This window comes from Rhinatrema bivittatum, chromosome 5 (genome assembly GCF_901001135.1).
Source record: "Rhinatrema bivittatum chromosome 5, aRhiBiv1.1, whole genome shotgun sequence".
Taxonomy (NCBI): Eukaryota; Metazoa; Chordata; class Amphibia; order Gymnophiona; family Rhinatrematidae; genus Rhinatrema; species Rhinatrema bivittatum.
The window spans coordinates 229306664-229322887 of NC_042619.1; the positions used below are offsets into that span (position 1 = coordinate 229306664).

The following is a 16224-nucleotide window of genomic DNA, read 5'->3' on the forward strand; positions in this document are numbered from 1 at the left end:
TTAGCAGCAAGCCTCTCAATGGTTCCAATCCAGAAGTCCCACCCTTTAAAATATTAGTACTCTACCCTCACCCTTCCAGAATCAGGTCCTTATTAGTCCATGGGGCAGAATCTTCACAGGTACGAGGTACATCCTCCTGCCCACACTGCAGCTGCTGCTAAATGATGCATATGTTGGGGGCTATCATGGCAGTGGTACAGACAGGAAGGCTCCAGTATTCCTCCTGACCATGAAGATCCTGTCCCTCTAGACTGGAAAGACTTGGAAGGAAGTGGAGGAGGGTTCCTATTATGTGAGGGAGAGGGGTGTCTGAGTGGTAGTGTAGGGAGAAGAGCTATGAGTTCCAACCCCAGCTCCCCTTATGTATATACCTACTATTTACCAGTGACTCCTGTTCGTTTCTTAGAAAAATTACCCAATTGTCTGAAGAAAACCAAATATCCTTTATTTATAAGTTACACAGGTCTAAGCTTGTTCATTAGGAAACACACACAGGCAATTAGGGACACAGACTATAATAAAATCAATAGTTACAAAAGCATTTGACATCCAGTGCCTATCAGATTACAATTAATTAATGACAGCCCCACATCTTTCTAGCTGTGACTTGCAAGTCTAGAATGCTAATGAGCTCTACTTCCTGCTCCACAGACTAGGGAATAAAGTTACACTTCTTACCACAAGGGTCCTGCAGCTGAACCCTCTCTCCAGATCTTCAGCAGGCTGGTCTCTCTGTGACCATGACCCAGATGTCTGAGGTGGCAGGGTCTATTTCCCAGACCAGGACATCCTGAGTTGAGAAGGGCTTCACTTTTTCCACTTTCTAACAGCAAGGTGCGCTCAGCTCCTCTACTCAGTGAACCTGGGAGGAAACCGGTCTTTCTCTGCAGCGGGTGTGGGGAGCTCGGGCAAGGTAGAGGTAACAGCACTCGGATGGACTGCCTCCTTCTCTTTGATGGGTAAAGATCAGATGACGATGGACGTCCAAGAGTGCTGTTAGCTGGCTCCTTTTCAAGGGCTCACCTATGCATAATTTAGTAGCTAATGCATAGTTAGGTGAATGCATAATTAAGCCTTTTAAATAGCAGATTTTCCCGCTCTTTGGCCAGTCTTTTGTTTGCTGGCACAGTTCAACAAACTGACAGTGTAACAAATGATAGCTGTCCAGGTTTGACAGGTCTCTGATAAACTCTGATCCTGGATAGGGAATGAGGACCATAAAGAACGGTGTTATTTCAAAACCAATTCACAGAACCACAGGCCACATAACTTGAAAACCTAGCTGGTTATATTCAAACATAGTTTAGTTATTCGGCTATATGTAGCTGGATAACTTTAGGCTGGTATATTCAGCAGGACATTTCTCCTGCTGAATATAAGGGACAATTTATCCAGCTCACTTTAGCCGGATAACTTGTCCATTAACCGGCCTACTGAATATGGACCCCAATGTGACCTCACACTGTATATAAATGTGGGAGTGTCATATGCAAATGAGGTTTTACTGAGGCCACAGGAAATAGTGTGGCACACTCTCCATACTACTATTTTCTGTTGGCTTAGTAAAGCCTGAAAATTTAACATCTACCTTGGACCAAGTGTTAAATATTGACTGAACCCACTGCAGCCTGAAATCCCCTGTGCTAAACAATTTTTTCACTTTGGACTGGTTACCATAGGGATTTTCTCTCTTCTGAACCCATCAAACCACAAGTTATTCCCTCCTGAAGTCTGTCTAATCCCACCTCCCCTCTTGTCCCTCCCCCTTGCCACTGCAAGAGGCACACACCCCTGCTGGCGCATAGCAGCAAAGGTTTCCCCCCTCCCCTAGATGCTTCCAAATAAAGCCAACTGTAGGAAAATCCCAGTTTTTGCTAACAAGGACAAACAGTTAAGATGGACTCTCTGACGTCAGCAAAAATGGACATTGGCCTATGTGGGCTATGTACAGCTATGCAGAGAAAACAAGAGATACTGTATTGCTGTGTTCTTGACTAAGCTGACAGATTTATTGGCCCTTTCTAGCCTAGGTGGCACCTAAAAGAGAGGCCAGGAGCAAGGGACCCTCTGCTCCGCTCCCGGTACCTCCAGTGCTGTTCTGACATTCAAATTTACGTTTCCAGCAGTGAAGATAAAGGTATCGGCAGGGATGGGGTGCAGGAGCTATCCGTTTTTCTTGTGGGTGAGAAGGGGGAGGAGGCAGGCAGAGCTCCTTTTAAAGGTTTAATTGGGACAGGACACGACTTCCAATACTGGGCAAATCATGACTTTTTTAAAAGGTTTAGGGGCAGGGAGAGAGGGTGTTAGAATATTATGTAGCACTGTTATTATGCTTTGGGGGGAGGGAAGGAGGGGATGGCCCAGCATATTTGCTCTTTTGCTTTTGTAGATGACAGCGCTTCTTAGCCGGATATATTTTCAAGATATCTGGTTAAGTAGCACATTATCTGGCCACACAAGGCCACATAACTTGAGACCTGCTCTGAAGTAGGTTAGCCAGCTATCTCAGCCCCTCTCTGGAATGCCCTCAAAACGCCCTTTTTTTATCTGGTTAAATTCTAGTCGGATGAGGGCTGAATATAACCAAGTTATCCATCTAAATGGCTTTTGAATATCTACCCTACTAATTTTAGCTTAACCGTGCTAATTTCTTGAGGGACCATCTTAATGTGCATGTTAAGGTCTTCCTGCAAGGCATGCTATTTTTAATGTGGATAAAAGGCTCTTATCATTCATGTTAAGCTTTATTGCATAGGCCCTTAATGAGGTTTAGCACATTCAGAGGTACTTGCTGGGTGTTCTCCATTCCATGAAGAATAATAGCCAAATAATATTCACAGCTGAGAGTTACTGGGGGCACAGAGAAAAGCCCAGACATTTGCAAATTATGGTACATTAAATATTAGAAGCTGTTTTTACTTTTATTTATACATTGATAGTCCTATCATCTGAAAATCTATACCTTTACAACATAAAAAACTTTAGGTTTACATAGGCAACAAGAGTCAAGACAGCTGAGTCAACATCAACAACCAACATGCTAACTGGTTTCCCAATCCCCTTACATCACCATTTTTGCCATGGTTCATACTCCATTCCTATCATCAGGAAACAACGCAATCATCAAACTAAACCTCTACCACAACATTACAACCGTCAACAAAGGCTAATTCCAATTATGATTTCACCTATCACTCAATTCCTGGGCCTTTCTCTTCTATCCCTAACACTTTTCAACGCACAATCGCTTTCGAAAAAAACTCACATCTTAAATGATTACCTTACAGAAGTAAACCCAGATATCTGTGCAATCACAGAAACATGGCTTAAACCCACAGATATAGCTCTATTAAACCAACTACCTACTCAACTTTACAATTTTTTCTCCATCCCTAGACTCAAAAGAAAGGGAGGAGGTCTGTTCCTAGCATCCAAGAAAGAGCTAGGTTTAACTTTACAATATTCAAACATCACATCGAACATAGAGTTTGCAGTTTTTAAATCCGAGCATCTACAAATTGGCCTAATCTACGCTCCTCCTGGAACTATAGACTCTGACCCCTCTCCGGTCATTGAACTTACCGCCAAATATTTCAACCCAGATAAACCTGCCATTTTATTGGGAGATTTCAACATACATGTCGACTCTTCACCACAAACAGCAAACTGTGTTACCCTACTTTCATCACTCAGCTATATGGGTTTCACACAAATAATAAAAAGCCCAACCCATAAAGCAGGCCACACGTTGGACCTTATTTTCATTAATCAGTGTATCTTGCCCCCTGATTCACCCTCTTGTTTTCCTGTCCCTTGGACGGACCATCAAATTATCAACACGACACTCAAGCTCTCAGGACATCTTCCCACTTCATTCCCAAAAACCACTATCCAATTTAGGAAACCCTGTTCCACAGACCTTCTTAGCAACCATCTCTCTAATGAATTATCTCAACTTGATCTCTCCAACGCTTCTACAGCCATATCTTCATGGTGCAACATCACCAATAAAATCGCAGATCTAACTTGTCCTTCAATCACCAAAGTAGTACAACCTTCGCCTGACAACAGAAAACCCTGGTTCACCACTGAACTAAAGCTGCTTAAACAAAAACTAAGAAATAAAGAACACACATGGAGAAAAAACCCATCCCCCACAACATTAGCTGTATACAAAACCACTCTCAATGCCTACAGGATCAACATTCTTAAAACTAAGAGAGACTTTTTCTCTAAAAAAATACATCATTTCATCTTTGATTCGAAAGCACTCTTCTACGTTTCTGCCCTCACTAAACCAACCCCTCCTACCATCCCAGATGATCAAGCTCTCAACAAAGCCTCCGAACTAGCTGAATACTTCAAGGAAAAAATTGATAAATTGACTGTTTCTTTCTCTTCTTCTAGTTCTTCTCCTCCATCTCCACCTAATACTCCACCAAAACTAAATACGACTCTAGAAACTTTTGAAACCACATCAGCTCTTGAGATCGAAAATATTCTCAAGAAAATGAAACCATCCTCTCATCCCTTAGACACAATTCCAAACAACCTCCTCATTGCTATAAGGAATACCATTTCAAAGCCAATTGCCGATATCATTAATTGCTCTCTTTCCCAAGGTCTAGTTCCTGACCAACTTAAACTAGCAATTCTTAAACCTCTTCTTAAAAAACCAAATCTTCCGGCCACAGATCCAGCTAACTTCCGCCCAATAGCCAATTTGCCAATGATCGCCAAAATTATGGAAAAGATAGTCAATAGACAACTATCAGAGTACCTGGAAGAAAACTACATTCTTGCACCTTCCCAGTACGGTTTTCGTAAATCGTTAAGCACTGAATCCCTACTTATCTCTCTCACCGACAATATTCTAACTAATATGGATAAAAAACAACCTCACCTCCTTATTCTTTTAGATCTCTCTGCGGCTTTTGACACTGTCAACCATTCATCTTTATTACAAGGTCTGATAGACATAGGCATTAAGGGAACAGTACTCAGCTGGTTCAAGTCCTTCCTGGTTAATAGACAATTCAAGGTAAAGATAAACAACAAAGAATCACACCCGGTCCCAGCAAATCAAGGAGTCCCTCAAGGTTCCTCCCTCTCTCCAACCCTTTTCAACATTTACCTTCTCCCTCTCTGTCGTCTTCTTAATAATCTAAACCTAACACACTACATTTACGCGGATGACATCCAAATACTCATCCCAATCTCAGAATCCCTACACAAAACCTTGATTCACTGGAATAATTGCTTGCAACTAATCAATCATCTTCTATCCAGTCTCAGCCTTATTCTCAACAACAACAAAACCGAGATCTTAATTATCAATCATGACGTTAATAACAATCTAATATACCCAGCTGTCCCACTCATTTCTACTATAATTAATCACTCACCATATGTACGTGATCTAGGCGTCATGATAGATAATCAGCTTAACTTCAAAAAATTTATAAGCACCACCACTAAAGACTGCTTCTATAAACTTCTTGTCCTGAGAAAATTGAAACCACTTCTCCACTTCAATGATTTTCGGATGGTTCTACAAGCCATTATTCTAACAAAAATCGATTATTGCAACTCGCTCCTTTTTGGTCTCCCTACCTCATCCATCAAACCCCTCCAGATGATTCAAAACTCTGCAGCTAGAATCCTTACCAATACAAATAAAAGAGACCATATAACCCCCATACTAAAACTCCTCCACTGGCTGCCTATTAAGCAAAGGATTCTCTATAAAGTATACACAGCAATTCATAAATCTATTTACAACATATCCCCACTCCACTTAAGTACCCAACTTCGTTTTCACTCTTCATCTAGACCTATCAGAGGAGCTTATAAAGGCACACTCTATGTTCCTTCAACAATATCCTTACATCAGAAACGTACCATCTCTTTAGCAGGACCCGTCCAATGGAACATGCTCCCGCCAGACATCCGCCTTGAGATCTGCTTCGCTTCCTTCAAAAAGAAAATTAAAACCTGGCTCTTTAGCCAAGCTTTTCCAGAACTTTGATTATTTTTTACCTCCAGCTATCAAGATTTTCTCACCATCGCAATCCCTTCTGCAGATCACATTTATCTTAGACAATTACGCCTTATTTTATGATTTGGTTTCTCAAAGAGACTATACAATTTTCTCAATGTTATTTTTCGAACCTGTTTTCCATGTTTTCCAAGTTCTATAACCTTGTTATATGTACCGCCTCTTGGCGTAATTTTTATGTTTCAATGTAAACCGATGTGATCTGTATTTTAATACAGGAACACCGGTATATAAAAATCTAAAAATAAATAAATAAATTCTCAGCATTAAAACTGCACTAAAAACATATCACAGCTTTTGATTTGGAGTTCAAGTCAATTTGCTGTTTTTAATTTAAAGTGTGGTTTAAAGCAAGGTTATAATCCCCTTTTCCTTTGAATAAAGTCAATGGAAACAAAGTATAGTACACAGCCACAGACACTGCCATGTGTCATACTCTGCTGGAAAAACACAAACAATATACAACTTAAAAACTTCAATTAAAAAACATGAGATCCCTATTCAAAGGGGTTTGTTTGGGCAACTTGCAAGTTACATAGATAAAGCCTGAAGTTTTAATTTCCAACCCTCTAATCAGATACATTTTACCCCGGTAAAGAAGTGTTCTGGGGGCATTTCTGAGTGGGTCAGAGTTATCCAACTAATTTGACCGGATAACTCAGTTATTCAAAGTTATCCAGATAACTTTAGTCATGCCAAGAAGTAGTCCTAAAAGTACTCAGTCAATGATGCAGCTGCACTGCTAAATGTACAGAATAAGTTACCTGAATAAGTGTATCCGGTTACTTTATCTGGACAACCTGAGGTTCCATATGGACTCCATTTCAGTTTTCTTTTAAAGGAGAAGGCTCTCTCAGCTCATAGTTTAATAACCACACTTTAAGGTGAATGCATACTCTATTTAAGTGGACAAACATTAAGTGCACTAGAGTCTAATTTCTAATGTTTCTGTCACTCATCCACATTATGATTGTGTGGAACTTTCTCACAGGACAAGCAGGATGGTAGTCCTCACATATGGGTGACATCATCAGGATAGAGCCCAATCATGGAACACTTTTGTCGAAGTTTCTAGAACTTTGACTGGCACCTACTGGGCATGCCCAACATGGCACCAACCCTGCATCCAGCAGAAGTCCCCCTTCAGACTCTTTTTTTTCCGCGCAGCAGTAGCCATGCGGGTTAAGGAGCTCTCTAGAGATTCCTGACAGGAATTTTCCTCATGAAATTTATTTCCAAAATTTCAAAAAAATTCTACCCCATAAGGGTCCCCCTATTGATTCCGTAGTCCACGGTCATAAAGTAAGGCTTTACCATCATTTGCGGTTGATTCCCGTCGAGTTTTCCCTTCAGGGCCTACTGGCCATCGACCGCACCGCTGCTAAATTTTTGTCGAAGCCATGGCGTCGGGTTTTCATCAGTGCCCCGACTGTCCTCGGACAATGTCCATTACAGACCCACATTGGGTTTGCGTGTTATGTTTGGGGTCAGACCATGACGTCTTAACTTGCACCAAATGTGCCCAAATGACACCGAAGGGCCGTAAGGCCCGCTCAGAGAAGATGGAGTTTCTTTTTCAGGCAAAGCCACCGACTCCATCGAGCGCTTCGACAACGTCTGAGCCGGTACCATTGACCTCTTGCCAGCAGCGGAACATCAATGCTGTCCACCCAGCACCAACTACTCCTAAGGCATCGACTTCTTCCTCTTCGGCTCTGGAGAAGGACCGAGGAGAACATTGTAAAAAGCGTCGATACCGTCATCGGAAGGCTCAGTCCACTGAGCCAGGCAAGCCCTTGGCATCGGCGTCGACAGAGCCACCGACAAAGAAATCCCGTCCAGAGAAGGCCCCATCCTCCTCTGCGACTGGGTCACCGAGGCGTTCCCCACCTTCCTGGTGCCGGGAGCCGCAACTCCACTTTCACCGGTGGACCATCCGGCTCCGCCAGTGCTGCCTCCTAATCCGGAGCTGGAGTTCCACGCCCCAGGCTTCCACGAGAAATTGGATCAGATGATCCAAGAGGCTATCGGAAAGGCACTGCAGGGCTTCCAGCCTTCATTGACGCTGGCACCGATGCCAGCTCCAGTCGCCAACCCAATTCCCATGGCGCTCACACCGCTACTTGGCAGGCTGGATGCGTTGATCGGTGCCCTTCCACCGGTGGAACTGAGGATACCGGTATGTCCAACGCCTTCCACCCTGATTCCTTTGTCATCGGACGTCGAGGAAACATCGAGGCCGGAACCTATGCCTGGGTCATCTAGGACCTTGCCACCGACTCGCCCATCGATGTCACCGATACCGCATCGTCCTCAATCGGTGCCTCCATCGATGCCGTCGGTGCCTCCTCCAATGCTATCAGTGCCTAGGCCTGATCCTTCAGGAATAGCATCATTACTTCCCTTTGGAGATCCTATGGGAGCAGGTGATCAGCCTTATGATCCTTGGACTGATGATTCTTCCCAGGATTCTGATGATCTACCTTCAGAGCCATCTCCCCCTGAGGAGAGAAGACCTCCTCCAGAGGACCTGTCCTTTATTAATTTTATAAAGGAAATGTCTGAAGCCATACCATTCCAACTTCAGATGGAAGAGGACTCCAGACACAAGATGCTGGAAGTGCTCCAATTCGTAGGTGCACCCAAGGAGATCATGTCCATACCTATTCATGAAGTCCTCCTGGACTTGCTGAAGAGGAATTGGGTACATCCAGGCTCTGTAGCACCGGTGAATCGAAAAACAGATGCCATCTACCTGGTACAGACTGCCCCTAGGTTTCAAAAACCACAGCTGGATCACCATTCTGTGGTTGTAGAGTCAGCCTAAAAAAAGGCACAACGTTCTAAGCCTCATTCTTCCATACCTCCAGGGAAAGAACAGAGGTCCCTGGATGCATTTGGCCGTCGTGTTTTCCATGGCTCAATGCTTATTTCTCGCATTGCTTCATACCAGTTATACATGACCCAGTATAACAGGGACCTATTTAAAAAGATCCAGGAATTTTCTGAGTCTTTACCCGACCAGCTTCAGGATCAACTCAATACCCTGGCTCAGAAGGGTCTAGATGCTGGCAAGCATGAGGTCTGCGCTGCCTATGACATTTTTGACACTGCTTCTAGGGTGTCCGCAGCAGGGATTAGTGCACGAAGATGGGCCTGGCTGAAGTCCTCTGATTTAAGACCAGAAGTACAGGGCTGGTTGGCTGACCTGCCCTGCGCTGGAGATAATCTCTTTGGGGACAAAATCCAGGAAACTGTAGCACAGCTCAAAGAACACCACAAGACGCTACGCTAGCTTTCGTCGGTGCCTTCTGATTTCCCATCCACCTCTAAAAGGACATTCCGAAGAGACTCTAAGCGGCCGTCCTTCAAGCCATGGAGATATTATCCTCCTGCTACTCGAGGTCACCCCTCCAGACCTTACCAAAAAGGTCAGGCCAGACAATCCCGGCTTCAGAAAACCCAGCCAGCCCCTCCACTGGGCCCAGCTGCTGGATTTTGACTCCTCACTGGAGGGCATAAGCAACCTCCTCTACCGTCCGTACCCGTCGGCAGTTGGTTGTGCCACTTCACCAACATATGGCACACGATCACTTCAGATCAGTGGGTACTCGCTGTACTGACTCAAGGTTACCACCTCAACTTCCTGACTGTACCAGTGGACTCCCCACCTCGGCTGACGTGGGGATCATCCAACCACTCCGCTGTTCTGGAGGAGAAGGTTTCAACCCTCCTGAGGTTCCGGGCGATAGAACCAGTGCCCCTCTCCCAGCAGGGGCAGGGGTTCTTTTCCCGGTATTTCCTCATTTCAAAAAAGTCAGGGGGCATTCGTCCAATCCTGGACTTGCATGGCTTAAACAAGTATCTACAGAAGGAAAAGTTCAGGATGGTAACCTTGGGCTCTCTACTTCCTCTTCTGCAAAGAGGAGATTGGCTTTGCGCTCTAGATCTTCAGGACGTGTATACACACATCTTGATCACTCCATCTCACTGCAAATTCCTTCTTTCCTAGTTGGCCCCCGGCACTTCCAGTACCGGGTACTGCCGTTCGGCCTAGCATCTGCGCCTCAATTCTTTACCAAGTGCCTCGTAGTGGTCACGGACTACCTGAGGTGTCAAGGCGTCCATGTTTACCCTTACCTCGATGATTGGTTGATAAGGGCTTCAACTCAAAGGGACGCACTAGCCTCCTTACATCTAACTCTCCATACATTGCTGTCTCTCAGGTTTCTGATCAACTATCCCAAGTCCAGCCTAATTCCATCTCAAGCCCTATCCTTCATAGGAGCCGACCTGGACACCGTGCAGGCGAAAGCATTCCTCCCTCAGGATCGAGGTCGTATTCTCATATCCCTAGCGCAATGCCTCCAGGATCGAGATTACACGACAGCTCATCATTTCCTCATTTTGCTGGGTCACATGGCATCCTTTGTTTGTTTGTTTATTTATTTATTTATTTATTTATTTAAGGATTTATATACCGGAAGTTCCTGTATAATATACATATCACCCCGGTTTACAGGGAACAGTAACTATCGCTTCAATTAGCGGTTTACAATAAACATAATTAATCCAAGTAACAGAATAGTATATAATATTGCTAAACAGTTAATAAATAACATGCGAGTTAATAAGTAAATAACATGGTTATATGTTTGTCAACGTGATTATATGTTTATATATGACATATAATCATATAACATAACATATAACATGATTATATGTTTATATATGACATATAATCATATATAACATGATTATATATGATTATATGTCACTCCAATGGCATGCCTTGCCATGAGAGTCATGCAATGGACTCTGAAGTCCCAGTGGGCTCAGGCTTATCATCCAATGTCCAGCATTGTCCACGTTACCAAGCAGCTCCTCCTGTCACTGGCCTGGTGGATGTGGCTCTCCAATCTCCTTCAAGGCTTTCCCTTTCAAGTTCCAGGACCTCAAATTATTCTGACAACGGACACCTCCAACTTAAGTTGGGGTGCTCATGTCAATGGCCTGCAGACTCAGGGAACATAGTCTCCAGAGGAAGCCAAACATCAGATAAATTTCCTGGAGCTTCGGGCGATCAGATATGCCCTCAGAGTCTTTCAGGATTGCCTCTCAAACAAGACCATCCTGATTCAAACCGACAACCAGGTGGTGATGTGGTACATCAACAAGCAAGGGGGAATGGGCTCCTACCTTCTGTGTCAGGATGCTGTCAGATATGGGCATGGGCTCTTTCCCACTCGATGTACCTCAGAGCGACCTACTTGGAGGGCGTGGACAATGTTCTGGGGGACAGGTTGAGCAGGACCTTTCATCCGCACGAATGGTCTCTCAACCCCACGGTAGCGGACACAATCTTCCAACGTTGGGGTTATCCATCCACTCTACTTTGGGGTTACCCATCCACCCTACTTTGCGTCCATCCACGACCACAAAGTAGAGAAATTCTGCTCGCTCACTCGCAGCCGCCACTCACAGCCGAGGGATGCTTTCGCCCTCTCGTGGTCCAGTGGCCTCCTCTATACGTACCCTCCACTTCCACTCATATCGAAGACTCTCATGAAGTTACGAAGGGACATGGGCTGATACCCCTCACTGGCCATGCCAAATCTGGTTCTCAATCCTCCGGGACCTAGCAGTTCGCTGGCGCATCCCTCTAGAGGAGGATCCGCTTCTGATAACTCAGAACGACAGGTGCCTATGCCACCCCAACTTCCAGGCCCTATCCCTGATGGCCTGGATGTTGAAAGGTTAATAGTCCAACCCTTAACCTTTCGGAGTCGGTATCCTGAGTCCTGGTAGCTTCATGAAAGCCTTCCACGAGATGCTCTTGTCGTTCTAAGTGGAAAAGGTTTACGGTCTGGTGCACATCCATGTCCATAGACCCCCTCACTTGTTCCACTGCGAAGTTTCTAGACTATCTCTGGCATCTGTCAGATTCAGGCCTGAAAACTTCCTCTATAAGGGTGCATGTCAGTGCGGTAGCCGCTTTCCACAACGGCATGGGAGATGTCTCTATTTTTTTTTTTTTATATACCGACATTCGATCTCAATTGAGATATCACACCGGTTTACATTCACAACCCTTAGTCACATGCTTAATGAGAGGTTTGCTCCACCTGAAACCTCCATTGCGCCCTCCGGCCCCTGCTTGGGACCTTAACGTGGCCTTAGGATGGCTCATGAAACCTCCGTTTGAGCCTCTCCACTCCTGCGATCTCCGCTATCTCACCTGGAAAGTGATTTTTCTTCTTGCTATAACATCCGCTCGCAGAGTTAGTGAGTTACAGGCATTAGTCACCTACCCGCCTTACACTAAAATTCTACATGACAGAGTGGTCCTCTGTACACAGGTAGTGTCGGAATTTCATCTTAATCAATCCATTATCTTACCTACTTTCTTTCCAAGGCCCCATTCAAACCCAGGAGAACAGGCTCTACATTCCCTGGACTGCAAACGTGCCCTAGCCTTTTATCTGGAGCGCATGTTAGCCTACAGAAAGTCCACTCAATTATTTGTTTCTTTCAATAATATCAAATTGGGAAATCCAGTGGGAAAACAGACCCTTTCCTCCTGGTTGGAGGACTGTATCTCCTTTTGCTACCAGCAAGGAGGCATTCCGCTACAAGACTGTGTAAAAGCACACTCTGTTAGGGCCTTGGCAACCTCAGTGGCACATCTTCGTTCGGTGCCACTTATTGATATTTGTAAGACTGTGACCTGGAGCTCTCTCCATACCTTTGCAGCCCATTATTGCTTAGATAAGGCTGGCAGACAAGATTCCATTTTTGGCCAGTCTATTCTACGCAACTTATTCTCAGGTTAACTACCCAACATCCTACCAGTGACCTGTTTAGGGTTTTCAGGATGCCCTCCTACCCAAATCCATCCCTGTTGTTGTGCCTGTTGCACGTCTTTGGGTGCATTTGGTGCATTGCTCGGGCATCCTCAGCTCGCTACTCACCCATATGTGAGGACTACCATCCTGCTTGTCCTGTGAGAAAGCAGAGTTGCTTACCTGTAACAGGTGTTCTCACAGGACAGCAGGATATTAGTCCTCACGAAACCCGCTCCACTCCACTCCGTGGAGTTGGGTTCGCTTGCGATTTGTTATTTTATTTTCCGCACATACTTCTTGCTATACACGAGACTGAAGGGGGACCCCTGCTGGATGCAGGGTTGGTGCCAGTCAAATTTCTAGAAACTTTGACAAAAGTGTTCCATGATTGGGCTCCATCCTGATGATGTCACTCATATGTGAGGACTAACATCCTGCTGTCCTGTGAGAACACCTGTTACAGGTAAGCAACTCTGCTTTCCTGTTTTTGAAGTTGGATTTAATTACTTGCCTTTCTAAGCCCAAGGCAACTTACATTTCAGGTATAGTAGATCATTCCCTGCTCTAGAGGGCTTAGTGTTAAAGTTACTTGAAGGGTAATGGAGAATGAAGTGACTTGCTCAAGTTCACAAGGAGCGTCATTGGGAAAAGCTTCCCTAGTTCTCAGAGCACTGCTCTAACCGCTAGGCTATCTGTCCATGTTTGTTTATGGCATCAGCCAATGCATTTTGCGTATGATTTTTAGCTGTGTGCAGGAAATCTGAAATGTGGATTTGCCTTTCTGGAGCACTAGAATGAAGACTTATATAACAGCTGTGAAGGAGCTAAAATGTCTGCTTCATGTTGCATCACTTTAAGGACCAACTGCATTTAAGTTGTTCAGAATCTAAAATTCACCTTTCATATTTGTTCTGCTTAGGGGAGATTGTAAAGTGAAACAGAAGTAAATTATTGTCGGAATCAATCACAATGAAACTACATTATTAAACATTTGTCAGGTGTTTACACATTTTTCAAAGTCTCAGGGGAGCACATAATAGAGGAATCCATTGACATGTGTGTCATAGGTTGTAATTTTGTTATTGCCTTTTCTGTTCTCAAATACTCTGAGTTGGTGAATCCCTGTCTTGAATGTCTCTAAGCACTCTATAAATGAGGCCAGTCTCGCAAAACCTTTTATGTTTGTATGATCTTTTATGACTGTCTAGTACATCAGTAATCTGGATGAGACGCCGGCATACCTTGGTGGCAGGGATAACCAATGGCGAAAGCTGTCACTGGAAAATGTACCTAGAACAATGATCATGTATGACATAGTGAATTATGTACAATCGGGGAAATTATCAAATCAGCTCAAGAAAAAAATGGATTTTCTGCTCTGCCAGCCACAGAATGAAGAGGTGCAGCGTCAACAACTCTTGGTTATCACACAGTCCAGGTAAATGATGGTCCGCCATGTTTGTCACTGCTGCAGACATTACTCTGTTAACAAACTGATTATTTGCACAGTAACTGGTCACCTCTGGCTATTCCAAAAATGCTAACCACATATACAGGCCAATGCAGTATCGGCACATAGAAAGCAGGCACTCAACGCTGAGCGCCCACTTTATTAACGTGCGCCCAACCATCTCTCCCGGGGACCCGATGTTATATTCAAATGACCTGCTGCGCTAAAAAGGACACACTAGGGAAAAATGTGCATCCCTAGCGCATCCCGTGCCTAGGAGATATGGCTGGGAGCCCATGTCTGACCTGCCCTAAGCTCCCTCCCCCCAAGGTCTGACCTCAGATTGGTCCTTTTCACTGATATTTGTCAGTGAAAGGACCAGTCCCCTTTCAGGAGAGCCTTCTGGAAGGTGATTGGTCCTTTCACTGACACGTGACAGGGAAGGGACCAATCGGCAATAAGTGAAGGAGTGAATAAATCAATATTAAAGTGTCAGGCACTTAATATTAACATTAATTTGCTCTGTGCTGGTGTTAATTTCTGAGCGTACAAATGTGCAGATTGGGCGCGCATTTTTTTTCTGCATTGAGGGGAATACATAATAGCGCTCATCAACATGAATTTACATGTGATGAGTGCTATTATCTATGCAGCCGGTTGGGTGCGCGTTTTGGAAACACTAACCCCTATTTTGCATGGGGGGTTATGGCCGCATGTCCAAAATGTGAGTCCAACCGTGTGTTGAGCTGTGTGCTGCGGCCAGCGCTCCATACTACATCGGCCTGATATTTGGTCATGAAAAATTCTATCATTTTAACAAATATTAACTTAATGGATGTTTTTAATAGACTGTGCACATGTCAAGTAATCAGAAGCCTTTGTATCCTTGTCTAGGCAATATTCGTGCTAGGGAATTTCATGCTCATGGGCATTTGACTGTGGAGGCAGGAAAGCAGAACAATTGACAATATTTTTTGACAGACTCTTCAGACTTCTTACATGTTCTATATGTTAATGGAGCTCCATCACACCCTTTCATCCTGATAAGTGGGCTCTTTTGATGTTTGCAGTGCTCAGTTGAGCTCTGCAGTTCTTGCATGTAAAGCCTATACAAGCCCAGCAGGCTGAAGGCATCAGCCAGCCAAGTGCCATTATCACTTTGCTCATAACTTTCTTAATTTTATGAGAGTGTATCATGAGTATATTTTTTACTTCTTATTTAAATTGAAGGGGAAGGATAAAATCAACCAGCAAAACTAGAGTTCTTCTTGGCAGATTTTACCATGTTTAAACTCCTCCTGTCAAGGGCAACGACTTCATGATTTCCTTGGGGGTGCTTATTTCTGGCTTAGCCTCTTTCCTTCTGTCCACTCCCCCCAGTCCTCTATCTTCTCTGTAGGTCCCAACATCACCTCCAGGAGGGCATTAGCAGCAATACTGGCAGTACACAGGAATACAGAGGGACCTTCCACTTTCCACAGTGCATGCTTTTATTCTAAACAGGACATGTGAAAGATAGAGAAAAAGGAAGGGTAATCACAAGGATGGGAATTGCTGTAATCTCTCAGCAACCCTGCAAGGGGGATCAAGGAAATTGACCACCTAGAAATAGTTGACTGCCTCTAGGGGGGGAAGGGGGTGACAAAGTTCCACTACAAAATTAGATAATCATAGCCCACCACAGTGAGTATGGTATTACAAGCAGGAAACCACAGGAGTTTGTCATTGCCTTTTGCAGCCCAACCACGTGGTGTTCAGGGGTGGTCATCCAAATACTAACCAGCCTGATTCTACTTAGTTTCTAAGATCTAAGAAGTTCAGGCTCTCCTAGGGAAATACTGCTTGGGGAAGGAAGCTATTCAGTCACAAAA

At 44.4% G+C, this 16224-nt stretch overlaps 1 protein-coding gene and 1 long non-coding RNA gene across 5 annotated transcripts in view; one reads left to right on the forward strand and one right to left on the reverse strand.

The window, feature by feature from the left end:
- C5HXorf58 (chromosome 5 CXorf58 homolog) overlaps nucleotides 1-16224 on the forward strand; it is a 125999-nt gene that overhangs the window by 72273 nt on the left and 37502 nt on the right. The window contains exon 7 of one of the 2 annotated variants that reach the window (XM_029603413.1): nucleotides 14112-14341. In XM_029603413.1, the coding sequence (XP_029459273.1) occupies nucleotides 14112-14341 (230 nt within the window). The remainder of the gene's footprint in view (nucleotides 1-14111; nucleotides 14342-16224) is intronic. The other variant, XM_029603414.1, reaches the window with a different exon arrangement.
- LOC115092519 overlaps nucleotides 5948-16224 on the reverse strand; it is an 85005-nt gene continuing 74728 nt past the window's right edge. For 2 of the 3 annotated variants that reach the window (XR_003857013.1, XR_003857015.1), the window contains exon 3: nucleotides 14110-14193. This is a non-coding gene — a long non-coding RNA (uncharacterized LOC115092519). Of the gene's footprint in view, nucleotides 5974-14109; nucleotides 14194-16224 lie in introns of those variants that run through there. The other variant, XR_003857014.1, reaches the window with a different exon arrangement.